Source organism: Rutidosis leptorrhynchoides, chromosome 1 (genome assembly GCF_046630445.1).
Source record: "Rutidosis leptorrhynchoides isolate AG116_Rl617_1_P2 chromosome 1, CSIRO_AGI_Rlap_v1, whole genome shotgun sequence".
NCBI classification, from domain to species: Eukaryota; Viridiplantae; Streptophyta; class Magnoliopsida; order Asterales; family Asteraceae; genus Rutidosis; species Rutidosis leptorrhynchoides.
In genome coordinates, this window is record NC_092333.1 from 538,447,221 (window position 1) to 538,473,951 (window position 26,731).

General features: G+C 35.7%; 1 protein-coding gene across 1 annotated transcript; it reads left to right on the forward strand.

Moving 5' to 3' along the window:
- The first annotated feature begins 990 nt into the window (after nucleotides 1-990).
- On the forward strand, nucleotides 991-1,922 carry LOC139842763 (uncharacterized). Its single transcript, XM_071832872.1, has 2 exons — nucleotides 991-1,107; nucleotides 1,521-1,922. Exons 1-2 carry the CDS (start codon nucleotides 991-993, stop codon nucleotides 1,920-1,922), a joined length of 519 nt encoding a protein of 172 aa, XP_071688973.1.
- Nucleotides 1,923-26,731: the final 24,809 nt, after the last annotated feature.

The window sequence follows — 26,731 nt, forward strand, 5'->3', positions numbered from 1 at the left end:
TCTCCAACGTTTTCGTGATTCGACGCCGAGGTAGGCGGTGTCTTCGACACCTCTTCATCGTCGTTTTTTGCCATCGCATACCCGACGCTGGGTGAAATGCTTCTTTTATGTTCTTTACGTAAAATATACCCGTTGATATTCATTTATTATATTATTTACTCATATTCTCTCTCTCTCTCTATATCTCTCTCTCTCTCTCTCTATATATATATATATATATATATATATATATATATATATATATATATATATATATATATATATTTGGGTAAAGGGTTACCCCGGCAAATATTATAAATAATAAAAGAATGATACATAGACGCTCAGCTGCTACAAGAGACTCTTGTAGCCCAGCAAAACAACCAACAAGCTACCAAAAGTCAAATAAAGGCAAATTAAAGCCACACTGCCTAACTAGAGACTTGAAAACACAAACTCTAGCTGATATGCCAATCTATCTTCAACTGATCAACTAATATGGACGGTTTGAAATTAAGCGACATCAGCTTCAGCCTTATATTCCTCTCTTGCCAAATGAAATAGACAGACGCCGAAAGACAGAGCTTAGCAACCACCACTCTAGAGGAGTTTCTACCGGAAACACGAATAACATCTTCCAAAATCTCTTTCCACCGATTACTTCTAATGTCAATACGGATGAGATCCATCAACTTTTGCCAAACCTGATCAGAGAAGGGGCACTCAAAGAAAAGGTGTGAATGTGAATCCGTACAACTCCTACAAAGAGGACATGTTAGATTTTGGTTCGCACGAAGATCCCATGGTTTGAGCTTGTCTTGAGTTTTAAGCCGTTCTCCTATAAGAAGCCACATCACAAACGCATGACGTGAGATGTATTGTGAATATCAACATTCTCAATATTATGTATTTTATCCTATATAATGTAAATATGTTCTTTTATCCTAAACCAAATCAACAAAAACATTCTCAATATTTTACATTCTGCACTTCATTTTTTTATAAAATAAAATGTCATCACCTTCTTCGTTAGAAGATGAATATGAATTAATGGTGTTCGATTTGCTAGATTGTATCGATGCTTCTAAATATGATGAGTTACATTCAACTGCTACATCATATACTCGAGTGATGCTTTTGTAGAAAATTGCAAGTATACTCCTGACAATTTCAAGAGAAGATTTAGGATGAGAAAACGTGTTTTTCTTAGAATTATATATGACATTCTAAGTTACAAGACAAATCCACTACCATACTATTTTAAATGGTTCCATCAAAGACACATGCAAAAGGAGAATTAAGTGTTAGTACCGAATTAAAAATTACACAGGCTTTGCGTCAGCTTGCTTACGGTAATACACTAGATGTCTTCGATGATTATTTGCAAATTTTGGACAGAGTGTCACAGGACACTATACATAATTTCTGTAAGTGTATAATTGATTTGTAAGCATATTTGTACATGAGAGAGCCTACACATCATGACAATGTACGTTTCTACGAAGCTCAAGAAAGACTCCATGAATTTCCGGAAATGATAGGGAGCATTGATTGTATGCATTGGACATGGGCAAAATGCCCCACTCGCGTGGGGAGGCCAATTTACTCCGGGTGATCACGGCTATCCAACTATAATGCTTGAAGTCGTTGCCTCTTATGACAATTGGATTTGGCATGCTTACTTTGGTGTGACGGGCTTAAACAACGACATCTATGTTTTAGACACTAGTGATTTGTTCAAGTCAATGCTTAATGAGGAGATGTCAGGCGTTCCATATATTGTAAACGGCGTAGAATACAAAAGAGGGTACTATTTAGCTGACAAGATTTACTCAATGTGGTCGGCATTCGTTAAGCCGTATTCAAGTGTAATTGATCCAAAGCGTGCTTACTTTTCAAAGAAACAAGCTGGTGCTCGAAAGGATGTCGAGAGGATTTTATGAATTCTACAAGGACGGTGGCACTCTTCAACAACGGGCAAAAACGTACAAAATAGTTATTATGCGACTGCTAATGTACATGTGCATCATATTACACAACATGATTTGGTTAAACATTTGTGGTCTCTTCGAGAATAGATGTAATTTTTATGAATTTTAGTTTATTTATCAATAGTATTTTTTATATTAATGAAATGTTTTTTAAAGTTAAAATTGTTTAATTTAAATATTTTATTTTAATAAAATGAATTAATGAAAATAAATAAATATAAATATTATAAATAATAAGAAAATTAAAATGAACATTGAACGACACCTTATGTTTATTTCTCCTCAGTCACTTTCAGTGTCTCCAAAAGACACTGGAAACGGACACCGAACGACGCCATGTACTCTTATATGTATAATTTAAATATGTTTTATAGAAAACCGAAATTAAAATGGCAAATGAAATTTACGGTAAACCAAGCTTCTTGTAGCCAGTCACACGTATGTTCATTATCACACTATGATGTAACGACCCAACTTCGTTTTACCAAAAACACGCCTAAAAAAAAAAAAATTGAACCTGTACATCTGGACGGCATCCAGATTCCTGGACGGCGTCCAGTACTGAAGCCTTGGACGGCGTCCAACACTTTAGGACGGCGTCCAAATGAACTAACGGGGACTGATCAGTTTTTAAATTTCACGCGAGCGGAAAACCCGCTTCCCGACACTTTTTAACGAAACGACTTTCACAACACATCATATTATGTAACATTAAGAGATTTCCACAATAAAAATAAGTTTTACAACACCGGGCCCGCAATGACTCGTTTTACAATTAATGTAGCGATTTCGACCCATTTATAACTTTAGACGGATTAGGTCTCTACAACCCAACCCGATACCCAGAGCATAATCCCGGGGACTACCAATCCCCAAACCGCTATCAATATCCAAAAGCTACCCCATCGAGCCCAAGCGCTCCTATGCATCTAGCTTAACAAACTAGCTAGCTTCAAACCACAATACATGTAAAAAGGTAAACAACGAGAGGGGTAAGCCTAGGCTTAGTGAATGCAATAATTATACATATACATATATAATATACCTACTTGCAAACACTTACACAAATACCTCATACACGCTAGCAATTTATATAGCATACCATCGCAAAGTATAACGCTACAATCTTTAAGACCACAAGCTAGCACAACAATAGCATATATAACTCGAATAATATATTATGCTACACTACAACACGTAACCTTGGTCAAACAATAACACGAGGGAATGGTACTTCGAATTTCCCACCGGTGTTCATAACAACCGTTAGTGTACAATGAAATATATCACTAACCCCTAGGCTATTCGGACAACGAAATATCCGCTCGAAGCAATCATTAGTGTACAACGAAATATATCACTAACTCTTGGTCGGTTTGGACAATAAAATGTCCATCGTTAGTGTACAACGAAATATATCACTAACTCTTGGTGGTATAGACAACGCATACCCTGCCCCTCTCCTGCCCTACAAATAAATATATTATATACACACATATATAATCATTCCACTCACCTCGAGATGCCCGCACAAATCATATATGTAAACCGTCTCCAAACGCAACCGAGCAAGCTTTTACCTATAATACGCATATAGATATACACACAATCAACATACATTCTCTACACGAGAATTCGACTCCAACACCCTTAACCAAGGGTTTATACCTACCACAATCAGCCCATTTAGACACCTAAAGTGGACTTCACCAATTACCATTACGGGTGGTAATTCCGACCCATTCAAACACGTTGTTTAACACTTAACAAAAGCGTTTAACATCCAATTAATCCAAATTAGTGTCATTACCAAATTCGACCCATCTAAGTCAACCCATTTTGACAAAAGTCCCAAAAACATCTTTAATCACTAATGGCTAGGGATTAATTTTCCAAAATACCATTTAACACTTGAATCAAACATTTATATACTTGATTCATCAAATCTTGACCCATAACTTATTTTGACACCAAATCAAGGTTAACACCCATTTGTCATACCAACATGTTCTTATGAATATCTAAACACTAACACAATTACAATCTAGTGGTTAAACACCCAAACCATGACCAAATTCGTCCTCAAACCCTAAACCCACAATAATCGGGTTTACTTACACAATACATAAAGCAAAACCCCCAAATTCATGAGAAATGGAGTTTATAACCCAAACTAGTTCAATCCCTAAATATGAACAAGAATCTTAACAATTAAATTCGGAGTTAGAGTTTACCATAACAATCAAAACGTAGCCGAGAACGAAAGGAACAACTTTAACTCTCGCGACCTGACCCAAACCGCTCTTCTTCTTCTCCAAACTAAGCTTTCTCTCACTAAAAACACCTCCTCTCTCTAGGATTTGAAGATGAGAGTGTTGGTGGGTGAAATGTGATCCATAAATGAGGTTGGATCAGTTTTAGAGGCTCCAAACCGACCTCCAAGTGATAAGACACAAATACCCCTTTTAAATTCATTAAAATTCCAACATTTGGCCTGTCAGGCCATTTGGACGGCGTCCAAAATGGCTGGACGGCGTCCAACCTTTCACTGGTGGACGGCGTCCCAAAATCTGGACGGAGTCCCACTGAACTGAGTCTGAAACTGAACTTGTTTTGGTCGTAACTTTCAAACCGTAGCTCCGTTTTTGATGAATCAAATATCGTTAGAAACGTAATGAGATTTACTATCCAATGGTAAGGGTTTAGAACATCAACTTCAACTTTATTTGGGATCCAAACATACGCTTACAAGCCTCGTAATTCGAATGACGTCCAAAATAACGTGTAACTGAAAAACGGGTGTTACAACTCTCCCCCACTTAAATTGGATCACGTCCTCGTGATCCGCACCTATGCTAGAAGTCAAACACTTCTCCCTCGAATGTTTCCACTTCCTACGCGAAGTCACACAAGTAGTAATCACGCATTCAATTTTCTCGCTTCGTACACTAACGCATCATAATACAACAATATCGGGTAATCAACCCACGAGTCAAAACAATCGTAACCGTTGCTCCTACGCCGAGTATCCAAACTCGTACCATACACTTCACAATCGTCCTTTGAGTAGAACAATTCACCGACAATCATCGTCGTCACGCCTCACGATCCTACGAAACACAAGCAAGCCGACATCCATACATCTTCTGCGAATCCGAAGATCTCATCACACGCTAATAATCACTAGCGTGCACTACCGCAACAAGCGATATCTCATACACTCGAAGTCCAGAATTCCTGCTGAGGAAAAATACGAAAACACCACTTGTCTCTAGACCAAGAACCAAACTTCCCCCGACTCCATATCCGGGTCATCCTTCAACGAAGAAATTTTGGTAACCCCAAAATAAACACCTTAGAAGTAACACTTTCCCACCGACCGATCCGCACATGACTATCCATCACTGGATTAATCCAGGACGACAATAATACACCACGAGTTAGACGAAACATCAACACATCGTCATAGGGTTTCTCCTCTGAACCATACAATACGGCTTCCTAGTACTAGCATAGAAGCTACTTGTATACTAAAATCCCGTCAACGGCGAATCATCATCACAAAATTTCCGCAATTCGCCACACGACTCATAAAAATAGTCACCAAATCCGGGTGAACCTTCCTACCTAGACCGTCCGCTAAGGATGGTCTCGAAATTTTAATGCAACCTACGGGTCACATCACTAGGGTACACACTCTCGCAAACAAACAACATCCGTGTGTCTCTACGGGAGACAGTCAGAACCGACACTCTCCGCCTCATAATCGTCCATAAAGTGGAATAATCCACTGACAATTCCCACGACCACGTTTCCCGATAAGGAAAAATACAGTATTCACCACGATATCATACTCGTACTCCCTTAACAGTACTATCCGAGTTTCACACCAGCCCAAATTTGCATCACGAAAGCACTTGCAGCGACAATTTCCTTTCCTCACCCCGAGATCTCAAACTTCACATTTGGTCTCACACCGCACAATGGTACTACACGACCACCTTTCATAAGAAGAATTTCACTTCCTTCGATCCCATCATCACAATCTTCCCGCATAACACTCCGGAATTGTAACCCACAACCGTAATGAACGACCTTGAGTCGACATCAATAACCCGTCACTCTTCCTCGTTAGGAACTCTGAATACCTATTAAGGCTTAGTACGGTACACTCCGACATTTCGCTATATATAATACCACCGGAGCTTCCTCGGGCGACAGTAAAAACTCCCCCACTTAGAATTTGGCTCCACCTTCTCACTGCCAAGATGATAACATCCTGCGAAATTATCATTCCATGAAACACAATGACCATTCTCATCGTTGTTCATATACTCCAAGTCACCACGAATTCACTTTAGGCTCTCAGAGCCGACATACACCTTTAATTGAGATGTCTTACACGCGACAACATCGCACCCTCATACAACAATTACAAATAACAGTCCGCCACTGTTTGCAAGGCGAACTCCGCCAAGGTCTCACATGCGCCTCTACGACTAGGCATATGCCACTCCGCTTAATCAGTCGCGCATCTCAGTCGAGATCACCCGACCTTCCACTCAACGAACCTTTATCAAAAATTGCTCACTCTCATGGAGAAGAATGACCAATCCAACATAATAATTATATCAGCTGCAATATCAACACTTCATCATAACCTTTCGGACCAACCAACCATTAAGTCCGTCACCAGCTCACCGGTCATCTTTACCCATCTATCACTTAAGAGCAACAAGATTCGCTCACACGTCACTTCATAAGAAGTATTCATCATAATGCTCTTAAACTTCGACTTTCGTAACAGTAGATTTACTATCACCCGTCGATCACTATTATAATCTCCGCTGCTTCCAAGGGTATCTCACCGGCACCCTAAGCACAAAGTGATCACACCATCATCGGAGTTGAACATCACACTAGCAGGTATAAGAAGGCACCTGACGCAGTGTCATGCAGACTCCCGCCACAACCTACTGAGTTTTAGAACTAGATCTTTAGGTTCCATACACCCGATGTCACCCACTCCACAATAATGACCCGAAGTCATACCTACCAGACAAACCTTACGGCCTATTGTCTTATCGAAAGTCCCAAGCGATCACACGCTACCCGCAATTTCCACAAGGCCAAACGATATAGCCTAACGAAACCCTTCATCTAACACTAAGGAGATGCTTGAGTACACCAAGTCTTACACCCTTCCACATATCGGCACAATCACAACAACAGGGGTATTCCGTTAGGAATGTTACCCTATAATCCACAACACACTATCGTAAACATCGTCATATGGGTCCCACTCCTATGAGTTTAATGACCCGAAGACTCCTCGATTCGCCAATTCCAAGGCGACTCACAATTAGAATCCTAACACGATTCTCTAACCACACACACTCTCCCGAGTGTAACCCAACTACAATCATTAGACTCGTCGCATTCCTTTACGGAATTCAAGTCCTCGACGCACACACACACGCACATAACTCGGTCATCCAAGTTACGATATATAACTACAACCAATGACAATCTTAATAGTGCGCCCACTACATAGGGTGACTAAGTACGCACCAAACTCGTGAGTTTACTCACTCACTTTACTAAGCGAATCCACCATAACACTTCTCGACTCGCAACGAACCCAATGTGACTACAAGCACATCACCCGAGACAACTATCACCTAGGAACCAATAAAGATTCCTCATTTATCCCGAATCTACCCCAACCATGCCACGTTTCCTCCGTTCGGTACTCGTCATGTCATGCTTGGTGTCAAGATACACTTTCGTAATAATGGTGATCGGTCACTATTACAAATGCGTACCTTACCATTTTCACATGGTCACGCAAAGTACTTTATCCGGACTGACGCAACATTCACACAAAATAACACGCGATATTTCCTAGTACCCGAATGACCAAAGTCCTTACCGCGAACTTGATCACTCAAACCGCCAAGTATTCGAATCTTTCCAATAGATTCGTCCCTAGGACACCGCACGAAATAGATACTTGTATATATATACCTATATACAATATAAATACTAAATGTACACAAGTACACCGCAACAACAAGTCAACCTACAACCTAGGTGACTATCACTAAAACAACGTCCAAGTTCGACTACTTACATTAGGCACTAGCAATCTAAGGCACTAATTTACTCACGAAATAAGGCCCCACATAATCCCACATTAGACAAGCACTAGTCCTAGTTAGTCACCTACTCTAAGGCACTAACAAATCTTAATCCGACCCATATTCCTACAAGTCCCGCAAATAATATATAACCGCCAATAAGTCTAAGACTAGGAACCTATTCCAAGGTCACCTAATTCCCTTAGACTATGCTCTGATACCACTTGTAACGACCCAACTTCGTTTTACCAAAAACACGCCTAAAAAAAAAAATTTGAACCTGTACATCTGGACGGCATCCAGATTCCTGGACGGCGTCCAGTACTGAAGCCTTGGACGGCGTCCAACACTTTAGGACGGCGTCCAAATGAACTAACGAGGACTGATCAGTTTTTAAATTTCACGCGAGCGGAAAACCCGCTTCCCGACACTTTTTAACGAAACGACTTTCACAACACATCATATTAAGTAACATTAAGAGATTTCCACAATAAAAATAAGTTTTACAACACCGGGCCCGCAATGACCCATTTTACAATTAATGTAGCGATTTCGACCCATTTATAACTTTAGACGGATTAGGTCTCTACAACCCAACCCGATACCCAGAGCATAATCCCGGGGACTACCAATCCCCAAACCGCTATCAATATCCAAAAGCTACCCCATCGAGCCCAAGCGCTCCTATGCATCTAGCTTAACAAACTAGCTAGCTTCAAACCACAATACCTGTAAAAAGGTAAACAACGAGAGGGGTAAGCCTAGGCTTAGTGAATGCAATAATTATACATATACATATATAATATACCTACTTGCAAACACTTACACAAATACCTCATACACGCTAGCAATTTATATAGCATACCATCGCAAAGTGTACGCTACAATCTTCAAGACCACAAGCTAGCACAACAATAGCATATATAACTCGAATAATATATTATGCTACACTACAACACGTAACCTTGGTCAAACAATAACACGAGGGAATGGTACTTCGAATTTCCCACCAGTGTTCATAACAACCGTTAGTGTACAACGAAATATATCACTAACCCCTAGGCTATTCGGACAACGAAATATCCGCTCGAAGCAATCATTAGTGTACAACGAAATATATCACTAACTCTTGGTCGGTTTGGACAACAAAATGTCCATCGTTAGTGTACAACAAAATATATCACTAACTCTCGGGCAAATTGGACAACGAAATATCCATCGTTAGTGTACAACGAAATATATCACTAACTCTTGGTGGTATAGACAACGCATACCCGGCCCCTCTCCCGCCCTACAAATAGATACATTATATACACACATATATAATCATTCCACTCACCTCGAGATGCCCGCACAAATCATATATGTAAACCGTCTCCAAACGCAACCGAGCAAGCTTTTACCTATAATACGCATATAGATATACACACAATCAAGATACATTCTCTACACGAGAATTCGACTCCAACCCCCTTAATCGAGGGTTTATACCTACCACAATCCGCCCATTTAGACACCTAAAGTGGACTTCACCAATTACCATTACGGGTGGTAATTCCGACCCATTCAAACACGCCGTTTAACACTTAACAAAAGCGTTTAACATCTAATTAATCCAAATTAGTGTCATTACCAAATTCGACCCATCTAAGTCAACCCATTTTGACAAAAGTCCCAAAAACATCTTTAATCACTAACGGCTAGGGATTAACTTTCCAAAATACCATTTAACACTTGAATCAAACATTTATATACTTGATTCATCAAATCTTGACCCATAACTTAGTTTGACACCAAATCAAGGTTAACACCCATTTGTCATACCAACATGTTCTTATGAATATCTAAACACTAACACAATTACAATCTAGTGGTTAAACACCCAAACCATGACTAAATTCGTCCTCAAACCCTAAACCCACAATAATCGGGTTTACTTACACAATACATAAAGCAAAACCCCCAAATTCTTGAGAAATGGAGTTTATAACCCAAACTAGTTCAATCCCTAAATATGAACAAGAATCTTAACAATTAAATTCGGAGTTAGAGTTTACCATAACAATCAAAACGTAGCCGAGAACGAAAGGAACAACTTTAACTCTCGCGACCCGACCCAAACCGCTCTTCTTCTTCTCCAAACTAAGCTTTCTCTCACTAAAAACACTTCCTCTCTCTAGGGTTTGAAGATGAGAGTGTTGGTGGGTGAAATGTGATCCATAAATGAGGTTGGATCAGTTTTAGAGGCTCCAAACCGACCCCCAAGTGATAAGACACAAATACCCCTTTTAAATTCATTAAAATTCCAACAGTTGGCCTGTCAGGCCATTTGGACGGCGTCCAAAATGGCTGGACGGCGTCCAACCTTTCACTGGTGGACGGCGTCCCAAAATCTGGACGGAGTCCCACTGAACTGAGTCTGAAACTGAACTTGTTTTGGTCGTAACTTTCAAACTGTAGCTCCGTTTTTGATGAATCAAATATCATTGGAAACGTAATGAGATTTACTATCCAATGGTAAGGGTTTAGAACATCAACTTCAACTTTATTTGGGATCCAAACATACGCTTACAAGCCTCGTAATTCGAATGACGTCCAAAATAACATGTAACTGAAAAACGGGTGTTACATATGAAGTAATATATAGATTAACATAATCAAGAAAAGTGTTTAAACCACAAACTAGTCATATATTTTCAGTTTTATTTCGATGTTGCCTATATACTTCAAAAATATCATTGTAGATCACTTTTGAAATATGTGTTAATGTAAATAAAATGTGACTGATTACCTGTTAAACCGGTAAAACTAACGATGTGACATTTTTTGATTTTATGTGACAATTTTAGAATTTTATGTGACATTTTTTGAATGACCGAAAAAAGATATAAATAAATAGATTTACTAAAAATAAATTTAACTTTCAATGTTAAAAACTTATAACTTTGTTAAAAGAAAGTGTTAAATCATAACTTATAAGTTATTTAAACTTAATAAAAAAAATTTACTCACTCGGTCTCGGTATAAGCGTCCAATGTGAAATTACATAAATTTATAAAAAAAATTCACTAACTTCATTCTTCACCAGTAAAATTCCACCAAGTTGTCACGCATACGCCAAATCAATCGTCACTTAAGCTTGACAAGCAATTATAAGGTCAAAACTTTATATATAGTGATAATGACACATAAACATATATATAGCTTACATTTTAGGTATAAATAGCCTACATAAGACCATTCACAATGGTTCCACCGTTGTGAGTGTCATGGCCTCCGCCTTCTATGACTCCATTACTAGCAACCATGTCATGCAAGTCTTCAACCACCTGTACTCCATTTCGCCGTTGCTACGCACAATTGAAGACTGAACCGAAAGCATATATTTCTTGTACACGTTGCATTGTTTCTTGTACTTGTAAATAATTAATTAATTTAGTGGGTGTGAGGAAACGTGTGATGAGTATGTCATGGATGTTAGCAAAATGTGTTGAGTTGGTGATGGGAAGGAAGTGTTGATGTGACACTGATGTGGCAGTCAGTCTTAGAAAGTAAGTGCATCATGATGAGAGTTGTCTAAAAAAAAAAAGAAAAAAAAAAGTGAGGCTCGTTTTTAGTTTTAATCCCCTCAATAAACTATTTAAGGATTGTTGAGAGCCAAGAGAATAACCCCGTACGAGACATGTCCTTGGTTGGGACTCGGAAAATGAAAATGTGCAAAAACTATTAATTAATCATTAAACATCATTAGTAAAGTATTACTACGTATATTAATTAATTAATCATGTCGAACCGAAAGAGAGAATTTGACGTTGAATAAATACCAGAATATCGCGTAACCCATCAACCCCTTGGTTGACCCATATCTTCTTTTATGTATCTGACTATCCCTCTTTATTTTATTTGTGCTTTTCGGCGTTTGGCCTCTAGGTCAACCATAATCAAAAAAGATACAGTAAATGAGCTAGTAGTAAATACGGAGTAAATAAATAGAAATTAGATATATAATATAGGGAATATAGGGAATAACGTGAAGCATAGTATCACTGAGAAATTTATAAGTGAATAAGTAGTTAAAATTGTTATAATATTAAGAAGAAAGCAATCAAATATGTGTCCTCAAAATTGTGATATGAATATCAATCTAACTACACCACATATAATCTACTATTTCATATAATTTACTTATATTATAGTTGTGTCATGTGTAATGAATAGTACTTATATAGTGATATTTTGTGATATAAATAGACCTTGAATGCTTAATGTAAGCATGTAAACTTACATAATCCATTATAAATATATAACAAGTGTTTTTTTCACTCAAATACACTTTGTTTTAACAAATTTAGAAATTTCTTACATAGAGTAGGCTACTTAAAGTGTTACATACAACTATAATATTATAAAAAGATAAATAATTAAAATTACAAATATAATATAGTGTTATGATACTAAAAGTTTAAAAACATGTGGATGACAATTTAATAATTCATACGCATGCAAATGAATAGAACTTTGCATACTAAAATTTGTAATATAAATATATCATCTGTGTTATCCTTGTAAGATACAATGATATAGAAAATTTTATTCTTCTCTCTTTTATCTCTGCTCATATATATTTATAAGAAGGCTTGTTGCTAAGATCAGCTATAAAGGTAGTTATAAGCCTACTGAATTATAACACGTTATCAGCACGAAGTGCTCCGTATAATCAAGGTTTATCTAAGCAAGCACAAGTCACTAATCAAGGTAGAAAATTCTTTAACGATATCTTCTATTATTTATTAGTAAGGTAAATATTATTATCATCATAACTAACATTTATATTTATGTTATATATGGTCGGTTATACCGCCTGAATTATATTTCTCTAATCTAACTATTATTAACTTCACTAACAATTATATTTATGTTATATATGGTCGGTTATACCGCCTGAATTATATTTATGTAATCTAACTCTTATTAACTTCACTAACATTTATATTTATGTTATCTAACATTTATGATTACTTATGCAATTAATTATTATTTATTTCATGCATACTAATGTTTATTCTTAAATTTATTATTTATGCATAATATGTTTATTCTCTTAATCTTCGTATTTATACTAAACGTATTTATACTAAATGTATTTTATAGTAATCATATTTATACTAATAAAATTCTTTTATTAAAATTATTATTAATATAATGAGTACATAACAGTCGTTAACGTCAACTGACGACGTTACAACGACTATATTTTTCAAATATAAAATAAACAACTCCGTTTTTCACATTTTCACAAATCAATCTTCATTTTCTCATATTACCACTCTCAAAAAGTTTTTGTAAAGATGATTCACACAAGGATGATTTTTTCTATTGTATTGGTCATATTAACTATCATCATTGTTGCTAATATACCACCTGGTGAACCTGTATTTTATCCTGCCCTCGTGGTTTTATTATTTGTAATCATACCATTATTCTGTTGTTTGTTACTTATGAATTTAAAATGATTCTAATTTCATGTTGTTAGAAATTGATTATAATTATAATTTATGTTATTCATCTTTCTGAAAATAGAAAATGTCAATCTTATCAAAGCTTGAGTTTGATGCCCTAGACGTATTGGGAATAAACTACACATCATGGGTCATGGATGTAGAAATAAATCTTGGATCATTGGGTATTCTAGAAACTTTAAAAGAAAACAATACTTGTTCTGATCAAGATAAATTAAAATCAATTGCTTTTATTCGCAAACATATTGATATCACCTTAAAACATATGTATCTCACTATCAAAGATCCACATGTTTTATGGGAAAGTATCAAGAGTAGATTCGATAATCAAAAGGAAATATTACTCCCAGCTGCGAGGGAAGAATGGAGAAATCTAAGGTTCCAAGATTTTAAAAAGGTATGTGAATACAGCTCGGCCATGTTCAAGATCCGTTCAAAGCTTCAATTCTGTGGTCAAGAAATAAGTGATGCTGATATGATGGAGAAAACTTTCTTGAAACAACCCAACCCGTATTCCATACGATAAATTGTTTTTTTTTAAAAAAATAATACACATTTACGCGCCAATTAAATATGTAAACCATTCCACACGTTTCGTTAAAACATACAACAAGTTTAGTGTTTACAAAAGGCACAAAGGCCATTAACGAATGTGATACAAGTTTGACCAATACAAAAATGATAGTTTTAAACCAAACAACACATCGAGCATGGTTTGGGACTAAACTACCCAAAACGCTAGGCCAACTTCCAAAAGCTCCAACATAACATCATCAGGGGACACCTAGTGCCCAACAACCCCCTTGCCCTTGTCCACGCCTGCATCTAAAAAGATAAACAACGAGAGGGGTAAGCTAATGCTTAGTGAGTGCAATAATTATACGTTTACATATACAACCTACTTACTTGCAATCACTTACGCATTTACCGCATACATGCTAGCATTATAAGTATTCATACCATCACAAGTATAACACTAAACCTTCCACCATACGAGCTAGCATAACAATAGCATATAGTTTAAACAATATAATATGCTACAATCCACACACACAACCATGCTTAACCAAACGAACGAGGGAATGGTGTTTAAAGACCGTCAGAGTTCATAACAACCATTAGTGCACTTAACATGTAACGATCCTGGTTTTTCCAACGTTATTTATTAATAATTATTATTATTAATACTTGTGATTAAACGATTGTATGTTATTACATTTACTTGTTGCCATGATTAACCGTACTTGACTTTAATTGCCCGAAACGTCTTTGTGTCACGCGTACATTACACGAATAATATTTTCAGATATTATTTACATTCATGATTGATATTATTAATCATTTTAATTAACTAAGGTTATTAGTTAATTATATGGGCTTTTATTGGATTAACTTGTTAATTACATACATACTTGGACTTTTAATTGTACATGGGCTTAGAAGCCCACCCCACCCACTTTAATGGACTTAATTAGCCCAACCTACTTCCTTAGTGGACTAGTTAGACCACTAACACTTGTAAGTATCACTTTGGAAACAAACTAGTTAGTTAACTTTGTTTAGAATCTAATTACTACACCATCCCCATGCATGCACCCTTATTATCCTACTTTTGAAGCTTTACATGTATGAAACTAGTGGTTTTTCTCCTCCTCCCTCCCCTCACCTAAACCGTCGGCCTAAGTAACTCAAGAGGGAGTTTTTATTTCATTTATTTTGTATTACTTCTACTCACATTTCTCTCATTCAAACACACACACAAAAACACTTCCAACTTTCTCTCTTTTCTCTTTAGTTCTTGTAAGTAACTTGAAGCTTTTCTTCCTTTCTTTTTTCCTTGTAAAACCGTAGCCATGAACCCCTAAATCATCATCATCATCATCATCATTTGTTTATTGTTTTGATACTTGTCTTTGTTAATTACTTACTAGTTGTTGTTATTCTTTACTAGTTACAAGAATCAAACTCTTTAGTTTCATTCTTCATTTTATCTTGTAATTACAAGAACACACAAGAACTAAACTTACTAGTTTATGTTCTACTTTTATTGTTTCAAAAGATTTAAGGTTCATGTGTTGTAAATCATACTTGTAATTCATGTTAGTAAACTTTAAAGTTTACTTTCTTAAAGATCAAACTTTGGTTTGAATCTTTAAAGTATGCAACCCATGAACTTATTAACTTGTTTACCTAGCTTATTTACTTCATTTACTTGCACTTTAATTTCATGATTTATGTTCTTGTTGGTCAAGTGTTACTAGTTAACATTGATCTCATTAATCTTGAACTAAAAGTTAACTTTAAAAGTTCAAGAACATGTAAGTAAGTTTTCTTTAATTATAACTTTGTACACTTATGTTAGATCTAGACTTTTGAGTCTTGGATCTTCAAGATCAAACTAAGAACTATGTTCTACAACTTAAGATCTTGATTTCATAAGTTCACTTTCAAGTTTGTAACTTATTATTAGTTTTAAAGTTCATGTATGTGTTAGATCTAAGACTTTGATGTAACTTTGGTTCATCAAAACACTTGCAACACTTAAGTGAGTTGTGCTTCATGTCTTAGGATTACACTTGGGTTATGATGGTCAAACCTTGGTGAAAATGATGCAAACACATCAACGAGTTGTACACTTGAAGCTATATGCATCAAGGATGAGAACCATGATAAGCATCGAGCACCAAGAACCACCAGAACCTACTGACCCAGTGTTCTACTGTTTCTGTGTCTGACCTGTACGACCTGTGTAGTGACCCGAACTTTTCCATGTTTATATATATTAATTGAGATTGATATTTACATGATTAAATGTTTCCAACATGTTAAGCAATCAAACTTGTTAAGACTTGATTAATTGAAATATGTTTCAGATAGACAATTGACCACCCAAGTTGACCGGTGATTCACGAACGTTAAAAGTTGTAAAAACTATACGATGACATATATATGGTTATATATATAGTTAACATGTTTTTATTATAAGTATGTATCTCATTAGGTATTTTAACAATGAGTTATATACATAAAAATGAGACTATTAATTTAAGAAACTCGAAAACGATATATATAACGATTATCGTTATAACAACGTCTTACTAGGTACATATGAATCATATTAAGATATTGATACACATGGTTAATTATGTTAAATGATAAGTAAATATATTATTAAGTGTATTAACAATGAAATACATATGTAAAAATAAGACTACTAACTTAATGATTTCGAAACGAGACATATATGTAACGATTATCGTTGTAACGACATTTAACTGTATATACATCATACTAAGATATATTATATATCATAATATCATGATAATATAACAATTTAACATCTCATTTGTTATAATAAACAATGGGTTAACAACATTCAACAAGATCGTTAACCTAAAGGTTTCAAAACAACATTTACATGTAACGACTAACGATGACTTAACAACTCAGTTAAAATGTATATACATGTAGTGTTTTAATATGTATTCATACACTTTTGAAAGACTTCAAGACACTTATCAAAATACTTCTACTTAACAAAAATGCTTACAATTACATCCTCGTTCAGTTTCATCAACAATTCTACTCGTATGCACCCGTATTCGTACTCGTACAATACACAGCTTTTAGATGTATGTACTATTGGTATATACACTCCAATGATCAGCTCTTAGCAGCCCATGTGAGTCACCTAACACATGTGGGAACCATCATTTGGCAACTAGCATGAAATATCTCATAAAATTACAAAAATATGAGTAATCATTCATGACTTATTTACATGAAAACAAAATTACATATCCTTTATATCTAATCCATACACCAACGACCAAAAACACCTACAAACACTTTCATTCTTCAATTTTCTTCATCTAATTGATCTCTCTCAAGTTCTATCTTCAAGTTCTAAGTGTTCTTCATATATTTTACAAGTTCTAGTTACATAAAATCAAGAATACTTTCAAGTTTGCTAGCTCACTTCCAATCTTGTAAGGTGATCATCCAACCTAAAGAAATCTTTGTTTCTTACAGTAGATTATCATTCTAATACAAGGTAATAATCATATTCAAACTTTGGTTCAATTTCTATAACTATAACAATCTTATTTCAAGTGATGATCTTACTTGAACTTGTTTTCGTGTCATGATTCTGCTTCAAGAACTTCGAGCCATCCAAGGATCCGTTGAAGCTAGATCCATTTTTCTCTTTTCCAGTAGGTTTATCCAAGGAACTTAAGGTAGTAATTATGTTCATAACATCATTCGATTCATACATATAAAGCTATCTTATTCGAAGGTTTAAACTTGTAATCACTAGAACATAGTTTAGTTAATTCTAAACTTGTTCGCAAACAAAGGTTAATCCTTCTAACTTGAATTTTAAATTCAACTAAACACATGTTCTATATCTATATTATATGCTAACTTAATGATTTAAAACCTGGAAACACGAAAAACACCGTAAAACCGGATTTACGCCGTCGTAGTAACACCGCGGGCTGTTTTGGGTTAGTTAATTAAAAACTATGATAAACTTTGATTTAAAAGTTGTTATTCTGAGAAAATGATTTTTATTATGAACATGAAACTATATCCAAAAATTATGGTTAAACTCAAAGTGGAAGTATGTTTTCTAAAATGGTCATCTAGACGTCGTTCTTTCGACTGAAATGACTACCTTTACAAAAACGACTTGTAACTTATTTTTCCGACTTTAAACCTATACTTTTTCTGTTTAGATTCATAAAATAGAGTTCAATATGAAACCATAGCAATTTGATTCACTCAAAACGGATTTAAAATGAAGAAGTTATGGGTAAAACAAGATTGGATAATTTTTCTCATTTTAGCTACGTGGAAATTGGTAACAAATCTATTCCAACCATAACTTAATCAACTTGTATTGTATATTATGTAATCTTGAGATACCATAGACACGTATACAATGTTTCGACCTATCATGTCGACACATCTATATATATTTCGGAACAACCATAGACACTCTATATGTGAATGTTGGAGTTAGCTATACAGGGTTGAGGTTGATTCCAAAATATATATAGTTTGAGTTGTGATCAATACTGAGATACGTATACACTGGGTCGTGGATTGATTCAAGATAATATTTATCGATTTATTTCTGTACATCTAACTGTGGACAACTAGTTGTAGGTTACTAACGAGGACAGCTGACTTAATAAACTTAAAACATCAAAATATATTAAAAGTGTTGTAAATATATTTTGAACATACTTTGATATATATGTATATATTGTTATAGGTTCGTGAATCAACCAGTGGCCAAGTCTTACTTCCCGACGAAGTAAAAATCTGTGAAAATGAGTTATAGTCCCACTTTTAAAATCTAATATTTTTGGGATGAGAATACATGCAGGTTTTATAAATGATTTACAAAATAGACACAAGTACGTGAAACTACATTCTATGGTTGAATTATCGAAATCGAATATGCCCCTTTTTATTAAGTCTGGTAATCTAAGAATTAGGGAACAGACACCCTAATTGACGCGAATCCTAAAGATATATCTATTGGGCCTAACAAACCCCATCCAAAGTACCGGATGCTTTAGTACTTCGAAATTTATATCATATCCGAAAGGTGTCCCGGAATGATGGGGATATTCTTATATATGCATCTTGTTAATGTCGGTTATCAGGTGTTCACCATATGAATGATTTTTATCTCTATGTATGGGATGTGTATTGAAATATGAAATCTTGTGGTCTATTATTATGATTTGATATATATAGGTTAAACCTATAACTCACCAACATTTTTGTTGACGTTTTAAGCATGTTTATTCTCAGATGATTATTAAGAGCTTCCGCTGTCGCATACTTAAATAAGGACGAGATTTGGAGTCCATGCTTGTATGATATTGTGTAAAAACTGTATTCAAGAAACTTATTTTGTTGTAACATATTTGTATTGTAAACCATTATGTAATGGTCGTGTGTAAACAGGTTATTTTAGATTATCATTATTTGATAATCTACGTAAAGCTTTTTAAACCTTTATTGATGAAATAAAGGTTATGGTTTGTTTAAAAATGAATGCAGTCTTTGAAAAACGTCTCATATAGAGGTCAAAACCTCGCAACGAAATCAATTAATGTGGAACGTTTTTAATCAATAAGAACGGGACATTTCAGTTGGTATCAGAGCGTTGGTCTTAGAGAACCAGGATTTTGCATTAGTGTGTCTTATCGAGTTTGTTAGGATGCATTAGTGAGTCTGGACTTCGACCGTGTTTACTTGAAAAATGATTGCTTAACAAATTTTGTTGGAAACTATATATTTTTAACATGTGAATATTATGTGATATATTAATCTCTTAACGCGTTTGATATTATGTGATAGATGTCTACCTCTAGAACAAGTCCCATTGACTCACCTAATAATAATGAAGAGTCAAATGTAAATTGGAATGATTCGTGGACTGATTCACAAGTTCCCGAAGAGGAACCGGAAGAAGAGTCGGAACCGGAAGAAGAATCGGAACCGGAAGAAGAATCGGAACCGGAAGAAGAAGTAGAACCGGTGGGGGAAATAATAAAACGGTTAAGTAAAAGAAAATCCTCAACCAACCGACCAAGGTTAATTATGGTCAATGGTGTTTCCGCCAAGGAAGCAAAATATTGGGAGGATTACCAATTCTCCGATGAATCGGATTCCGACGAGAATTCCGATGATGTTATAGAAATTATCCCAACTAAATTTAAAAAGGTAAAAGAAAATAATAAGGGAAAGGGCATAAAAATAGAGAAATCTAATTCCAACCCCGATGAACTTTATATGTATCGTCAACCCCCGAAGTCCTTAAGTTGTAACAATGACCCGGGAACCTCTAAACCACCAGGTTTTTCTAAACCGTTGTGGAAAACGACAGTTAGTATTAGGGGAACATCATATATCCCTAGAAACTTGGCAAAATGAACCAAAACCGAAGAAGAAGAAATGAGTGAGTCGGAATAAGATAGTTGTATTCGTGTGGTGTAATATATGTAATATAGTGTGCTTATGCTTTATGATATATGTAAAAATTGCTTGTATTAATAAGTATTTTTTTATGAATCTAACTCTTGTCTATTTTACAGTTTAAAAACACAAAATGGATAGACAACCCAATATTTTAAGAGACCTACCCGGAGACATGATTGATGAAATCTTGTCTAGAGTCGGTCAGAATTCCTCGGCACAACTATTTAAGGCGAGATCAGTTTGTAAGACATTCGAAGAACGTTCCAAGAATGTCTTGGTTTATAAGAGAGACTTTCGTTTGAAAGATGGGGGATATCACATTGGGAAACCCATAAGTTACGATGTGTTTACTTTGACGCATATATTGCGGGGAACCCAAATGCTATTTTACGCAACGGGTTAAGAAATTATTTTGACTCAATATATCCGAATATTGGACTTCGTGATTTAGAAAAAGCGGCTAACATGCAACATAAAGAAGCATGTTATGCTTACGGATTAGTAATGTTCGCTTCTCACCAAAGTGAGAACAAGAACATCGGGCTACAACTATTAAACAAAACGTTTCCACAAGTGACGGAGTCGGTAATTGGGGTAAGAAATGAGGTTTTTAGATTGTTACGGGACTGCTGGACATTACGTAACCCTCGTCCCTTTGACGACGTTACAACACGCTGTCTTATCAACGGCCATAACGGTTATGTTCCACAAGACCAAGGATGGGAAGTAGTCCTAGTAAAACCAGAATGCATGACTTGTTTCTGGACGTATGAATTATGTGTCTTTATTGCCTTTGCTGAACGACTTGTGTACTAGCTAGAATTATCTTCACAACTATCTTGTATCAAAGTTATTGTGTGCTATATTTCATGCTTTATGTAAAATAAGCGGTATTGTAAGTTTGTAAAATATTGTATAAAAGTTTGAACGCGAAATATTATTATAATCAGTTTTTCATATAGAATTGTAGTAGTTGAATTGTATATTAGCTACTAAGTATGAACTTAACGGGTAGGTACTACCCGAATTTAAACTTATAAAACGCTAATATGAAGAAAAAGCTTTTATAAATGAGTTCATATTATGCTACGAAATACTATTAACTACTCTTAATATTCTGTATGATTAACTTGTTCCATTTGACTATTTTGAAGGGAATGGCACCGACTACTCGACACACCGTGAATATGAATGAAGAGGAATTCCGTACTTTTCTAGCTTCAAACATAGCCGCAGTACAGGCTGCGCTACATACCAACAATAACCTTGGATCTAGCAGTACAGGAAATCATGTAGGATGCACCTACAAAGAATTCACAGCCTGCAAACCTTTGGAATTTGATGGAACCGAAGGACCGATCGGATTGAAACGGTGGACCGAGAAGGTCGAATCGGTGTTTGCCATAAGTAAGTGTACTGAAGAGGACAAAGTGAAGTACGCTACGCATACCTTCACAGGTTCTGCGTTAACATGGTGGAATACCTATCTAGAGCAAGTGGGACAAGACGATGCGTACGTACTACCGTGGTCAGCATTCAAGCACTTGATGAACGAGAAGTACCGTCCCAGAACTGAGGTCAATAAGCTCAAGACAGAACTTAGAGGGTTACGAACCCAAGGATTTGATATTACCACGTACGAAAGACGATTCACAGAATTGTGCCTATTGTGTCCGGGAGCATTCGAAGATGAGGAAGAGAAGATCGACGCGTTTGTGAAAGGATTACCGGAAAGAATCCAAGAAGATATAAGTTCACACGAGCCCGCCTTCATACAACAGGCATGTAGAATGGCTCACAAACTAGTGAACCAGATTGAAGAAAGAATTAAAGAACAGACTGCTGAAGAGGCCAATGTGAAGCAAGTCAAAAGAAAGTGGGAGGAAAACGGTGATAAGAATCACCAATACAACAACAATAATTACAACAATAATCGCAACAATTATCCCAACAATCGCAACATCAATCGCAACTACAACAAACGGCCCAACAACAACAACAACAACAACAGCCGCAACTACAACAATCATCCCAACAACAATAATAACCGCAACAACAACAACAATCAGAAGCAGCTATGCCAAAGGTGTGAAAAGTATCACTCGGGGTTCTGCACCAAATTTTGCAACAAGTGTAAAAGAAATGGTCATAGCGCGATGAAGTGTGAGGTCTACGGACTAGGGGTTAATAGAACGAAAGGAACAAATGGTGTCGGAACGAGTAATGGCGGAGCAAGTAGTGTCGGAGCAAGTTATGCCAATGTAGTTTGTTATAAATGTGGAAAACCGGGCCACATTATTAGAAATTGCCCGAACCAGGAGAACACGAATGGACAAGGCCGCGGAAGAGTTTTCAATATTAATGCGGCAGAGGCACAGGAAGACCCGGAGCTTGTTACGGGTACGTTTCTTATTGACAATAAATCTGCTTACGTTTTATTTGATTCGGGTGCGGATAGAAGCTATATGAGTAGAGATTTTTGTGCTAAATTAAGTTGTCCATTGACGCCTTTGGATAGTAAATTTTTACTCGAATTAGCAAATGGTAAATTAATTTCAGCAGATAATATATGTCGGAATCGAGAAATTAAACTGGTTAGCGAAACATTTAAGATTGATTTGATACCAGTAGAGTTAGGGAGTTTTGATGTGATAATCGGTATGGACTGGTTGAAAGAAGTGAAAGCAGAGATCGTTTGTTACAAAAATGCAATTCGCATTATACGAGAAAAAGGAAAACCCTTAATGGTGTACGGAGAAAAGGGCAACACGAAGCTACATATTATTAGTAATTTGAAGGCACAAAAACTAATAAGAAGAGGTTGCTATGCTATTCTAGCACACGTCGAGAAAGTTCAAACTGAAGAAAAGAGCATCAATGATGTTCCCATTGCAAAAGAATTTCCCGATGTATTTCCGAAAGAATTACCGGGATTACCCCCACATCGATCCGTTGAATTTCAAATAGATCTTGTACCAGGAGCTGCACCAATAGCTCGTGCTCCTTACAGACTCGCACCCAGCGAGATGAAAGAACTGCAAAGCCAATTACAAGAACTTTTAGAGCGTGGTTTCATTCGACCAAGCACATCACCGTGGGGAGCTCCTGTTTTGTTTGTCAAGAAGAAAGATGGTACATTCAGGTTGTGTATCGACTACCGAGAGTTGAACAAACTTACCATCAAGAACCGCTACCCACTACCGAGAATCGACGACTTATTTGATCAACTACAAGGCTCGTCTGTTTATTCAAAGATTGACTTACGTTCCGGGTATCATCAAATGCGGGTGAAAGAAGATGATATTCCAAAGACTGCTTTCAGAACACGTTACGGTCATTACGAGTTTATGGTCATGCCGTTTGGTTTAACTAATGCACCAGCTATGTTCATGGACCTTATGAACCGAGTGTGTGGACCATACCTTGACAAGTTTGTCATTGTTTTCATTGATGACATACTTATTTACTCAAAGAATGACCAAGAACACGGTGAACATTTGAGAAAGGTGTTAGAAGTATTGAGGAAGGAAGAATTGTATGCTAAGTTTTCAAAGTGTGCATTTTGGTTGGAAGAAGTTCAATTCCTCGGTCACATAGTGAACAAAGAAGGTATTAAGGTGGATCCGGCAAAGATAGAAACTGTTGAAAAGTGGGAAACCCCGAAAACTCCGAAACACATACGCCAGTTTTTAGGACTAGCTGGTTACTACAGAAGGTTCATCCAAGACTTTTCCAGAATAGCAAAACCCTTGACTGCATTAACGCATAAAGGGAAGAAATTTGAATGGAAGGATGAACAAGAGAAAGCGTTTCAATTATTGAAGAAAAAGCTAACTACAGCACCTATATTTGAAATGTCCCGTTCTTATTGATTAAAAACGTTCCATATTAATTGATTTCGTTGCGAGGTTTTGACCTCTATATGAGACGTTTTTCAAAGACTGCATTCATTTTTAAACAAACCATAACCTTTATTTCATCAATAAAGGTTTAAAAAGCTTTACGTAGATCATCAAATAATGATAATCTAAAATATCCTGTTTACACACGACCATTACATAATGGTTTACAATACAAATATGTTACAACAAAATAAGTTTCTTGAATGCAGTTTTTACACAATATCATACAAGCATGGACTCCAAATCTTGTCCTTATTTAAGTATGCGACAGCGGAAGCTCTTAATAATCACCTGAGAATAAACATGCTTAAAACGTCAACAAAAATGTTGGTGAGTTATAGGTTTAACCTATATATATCAAATCGTAACAATAGACCACAAGATTTCATATTTCAATACACATCCCATACATAGAGATAAAAATCATTCATATGGTGAACACCTGGTAACCGACAATAACAAGATGCATATATAAGAATATCCCCATCATTCCGGGACACCCTTCGGATATGATATAAATTTCGAAGTACTAAAGCATCCGGTACTTTGGATGGGGTTTGTTAGGCCCAATAGATCTATCTTTAGGATTCGCGTCAATTAGGGTGTCTGTTCCCTAATTCTTAGATTACCAGACTTAATAAAAAGGGGCATATTCGATTTCAATAATTCAACCATAGAATGTAGTTTCACGTACTTGTGTCTATTTTGTAAATCATTTATAAAACCTGCATGTATTCTCATCCCAAAAATATTAGATTTTAAAAGTGGGACTATAACTCACTTTCACAGATTTTTACTTCGTCGGGAAGTAAGACTTGGCCACTGGTTGATTCACGAACCTATAACAATATATACATATATATCAAAGTATGTTCAAAATATATTTACAACACTTTTAATATATTTTGATGTTTTAAGTTTATTAAGTCAGCTGTCCTCGTTAGTAACCTACAACTAGTTGTCCACAGTTAGATGTACAGAAATAAATCGATAAATATTATCTTGAATCAATCCACGACCCAGTGTATACGTATCTCAGTATTGATCACAACTCAAACTATATATATTTTGGAATCAACCTCAACCCTGTATAGCTAACTCCAACATTCACATATAGAGTGTCTATGGTTGTTCCGAAATATATATAGATGTGTCGACATGATAGGTCGAAACATTGTATACGTGTCTATGGTATCTCAAGATTACATAATATATAATACAAGTTGATTAAGTTATGGTTGGAATAGATTTGTTACCAATTTTCACGTAGCTAAAATGAGAAAATTTATCCAATCTTGTTTTACCCATAACTTCTTCATTTTAAATCCGTTTTGAGTGAATCAAATTGCTATGGTTTCATATTGAACTCTATTTTATGAATCTAAACAAAAAAAGTATAGGTTTCTAGTCGGAAAAATAAGTTACAAGTCGTTTTTGTAAAGGTAGTCATTTCAGTCGAAAGAACGACGTCTTGATGACCATTTTAGAAAACATACTTCCACTTTGAGTTTAACCATAATTTTTGGATATAGTTTCATGTTCATAATAAAAATCATTTTCTCAGAATAACAACTTTTAAATCAAAGTTTATCATAGTTTTTAATTAACTAACCCAAAACAGCCCGCGGTGTTACTACGACGGCGTAAATCCGGTTTTACGGTGTTTTTCGTGTTTCCAGGTTTTAAATCATTAAGTTAGCATATCATATAGATATAGAACATGTGTTTAGTTGATTTTAAAAGTCAAGTTAGAAGGATTAACTTTTGTTTGCGAACAAGTTTAGAATTAACTAAACTATGTTCTAGTGATTACAAGTTTAAACCTTCGAATAAGATAGCTTTATATGTATGAATCGAATGATGTTATGAACATCATTACTACCTTAAGTTCCTTGGATGAACCTACTGGAAAAGAGAAAAATGGATCTAGCTTCAATGGATCCTTGGATGGCTCAAAGTTCTTGAAGCAAAATCATGACACGAAAACAAGTTCAAGTAAGATCATCACTTGAAATAAGATTGTTATAGTTATAGAAATTGAACCAAAGTTTGAATATGATTATTACCTTGTATTAGAATGATAACCTACTGTAAGAAACAAAGATTTCTTGAGGTTGGATGATCACCTTACAAGATTGGAAGTGAGCTAGCAAACTTGAAAGTATTCTTGATTTTATGAAACTAGAACTTTTAGAATT

What these genes read in the sequence shown, in the direction of transcription:
- LOC139842763 (XM_071832872.1), top strand. Translation starts at nt 991, where the DNA reads ATGTCATCACCTTCTTCGTTAGAAGATGAATATGAATTAATGGTGTTC. An exon ending in CTGCTACATCATATACTCGA is followed by an intron (nt 1,108 to 1,520) that starts GTGATGCTTTTG and finishes CGGAAATGATAG; the next exon opens with GGAGCATTGATTGTATGCAT.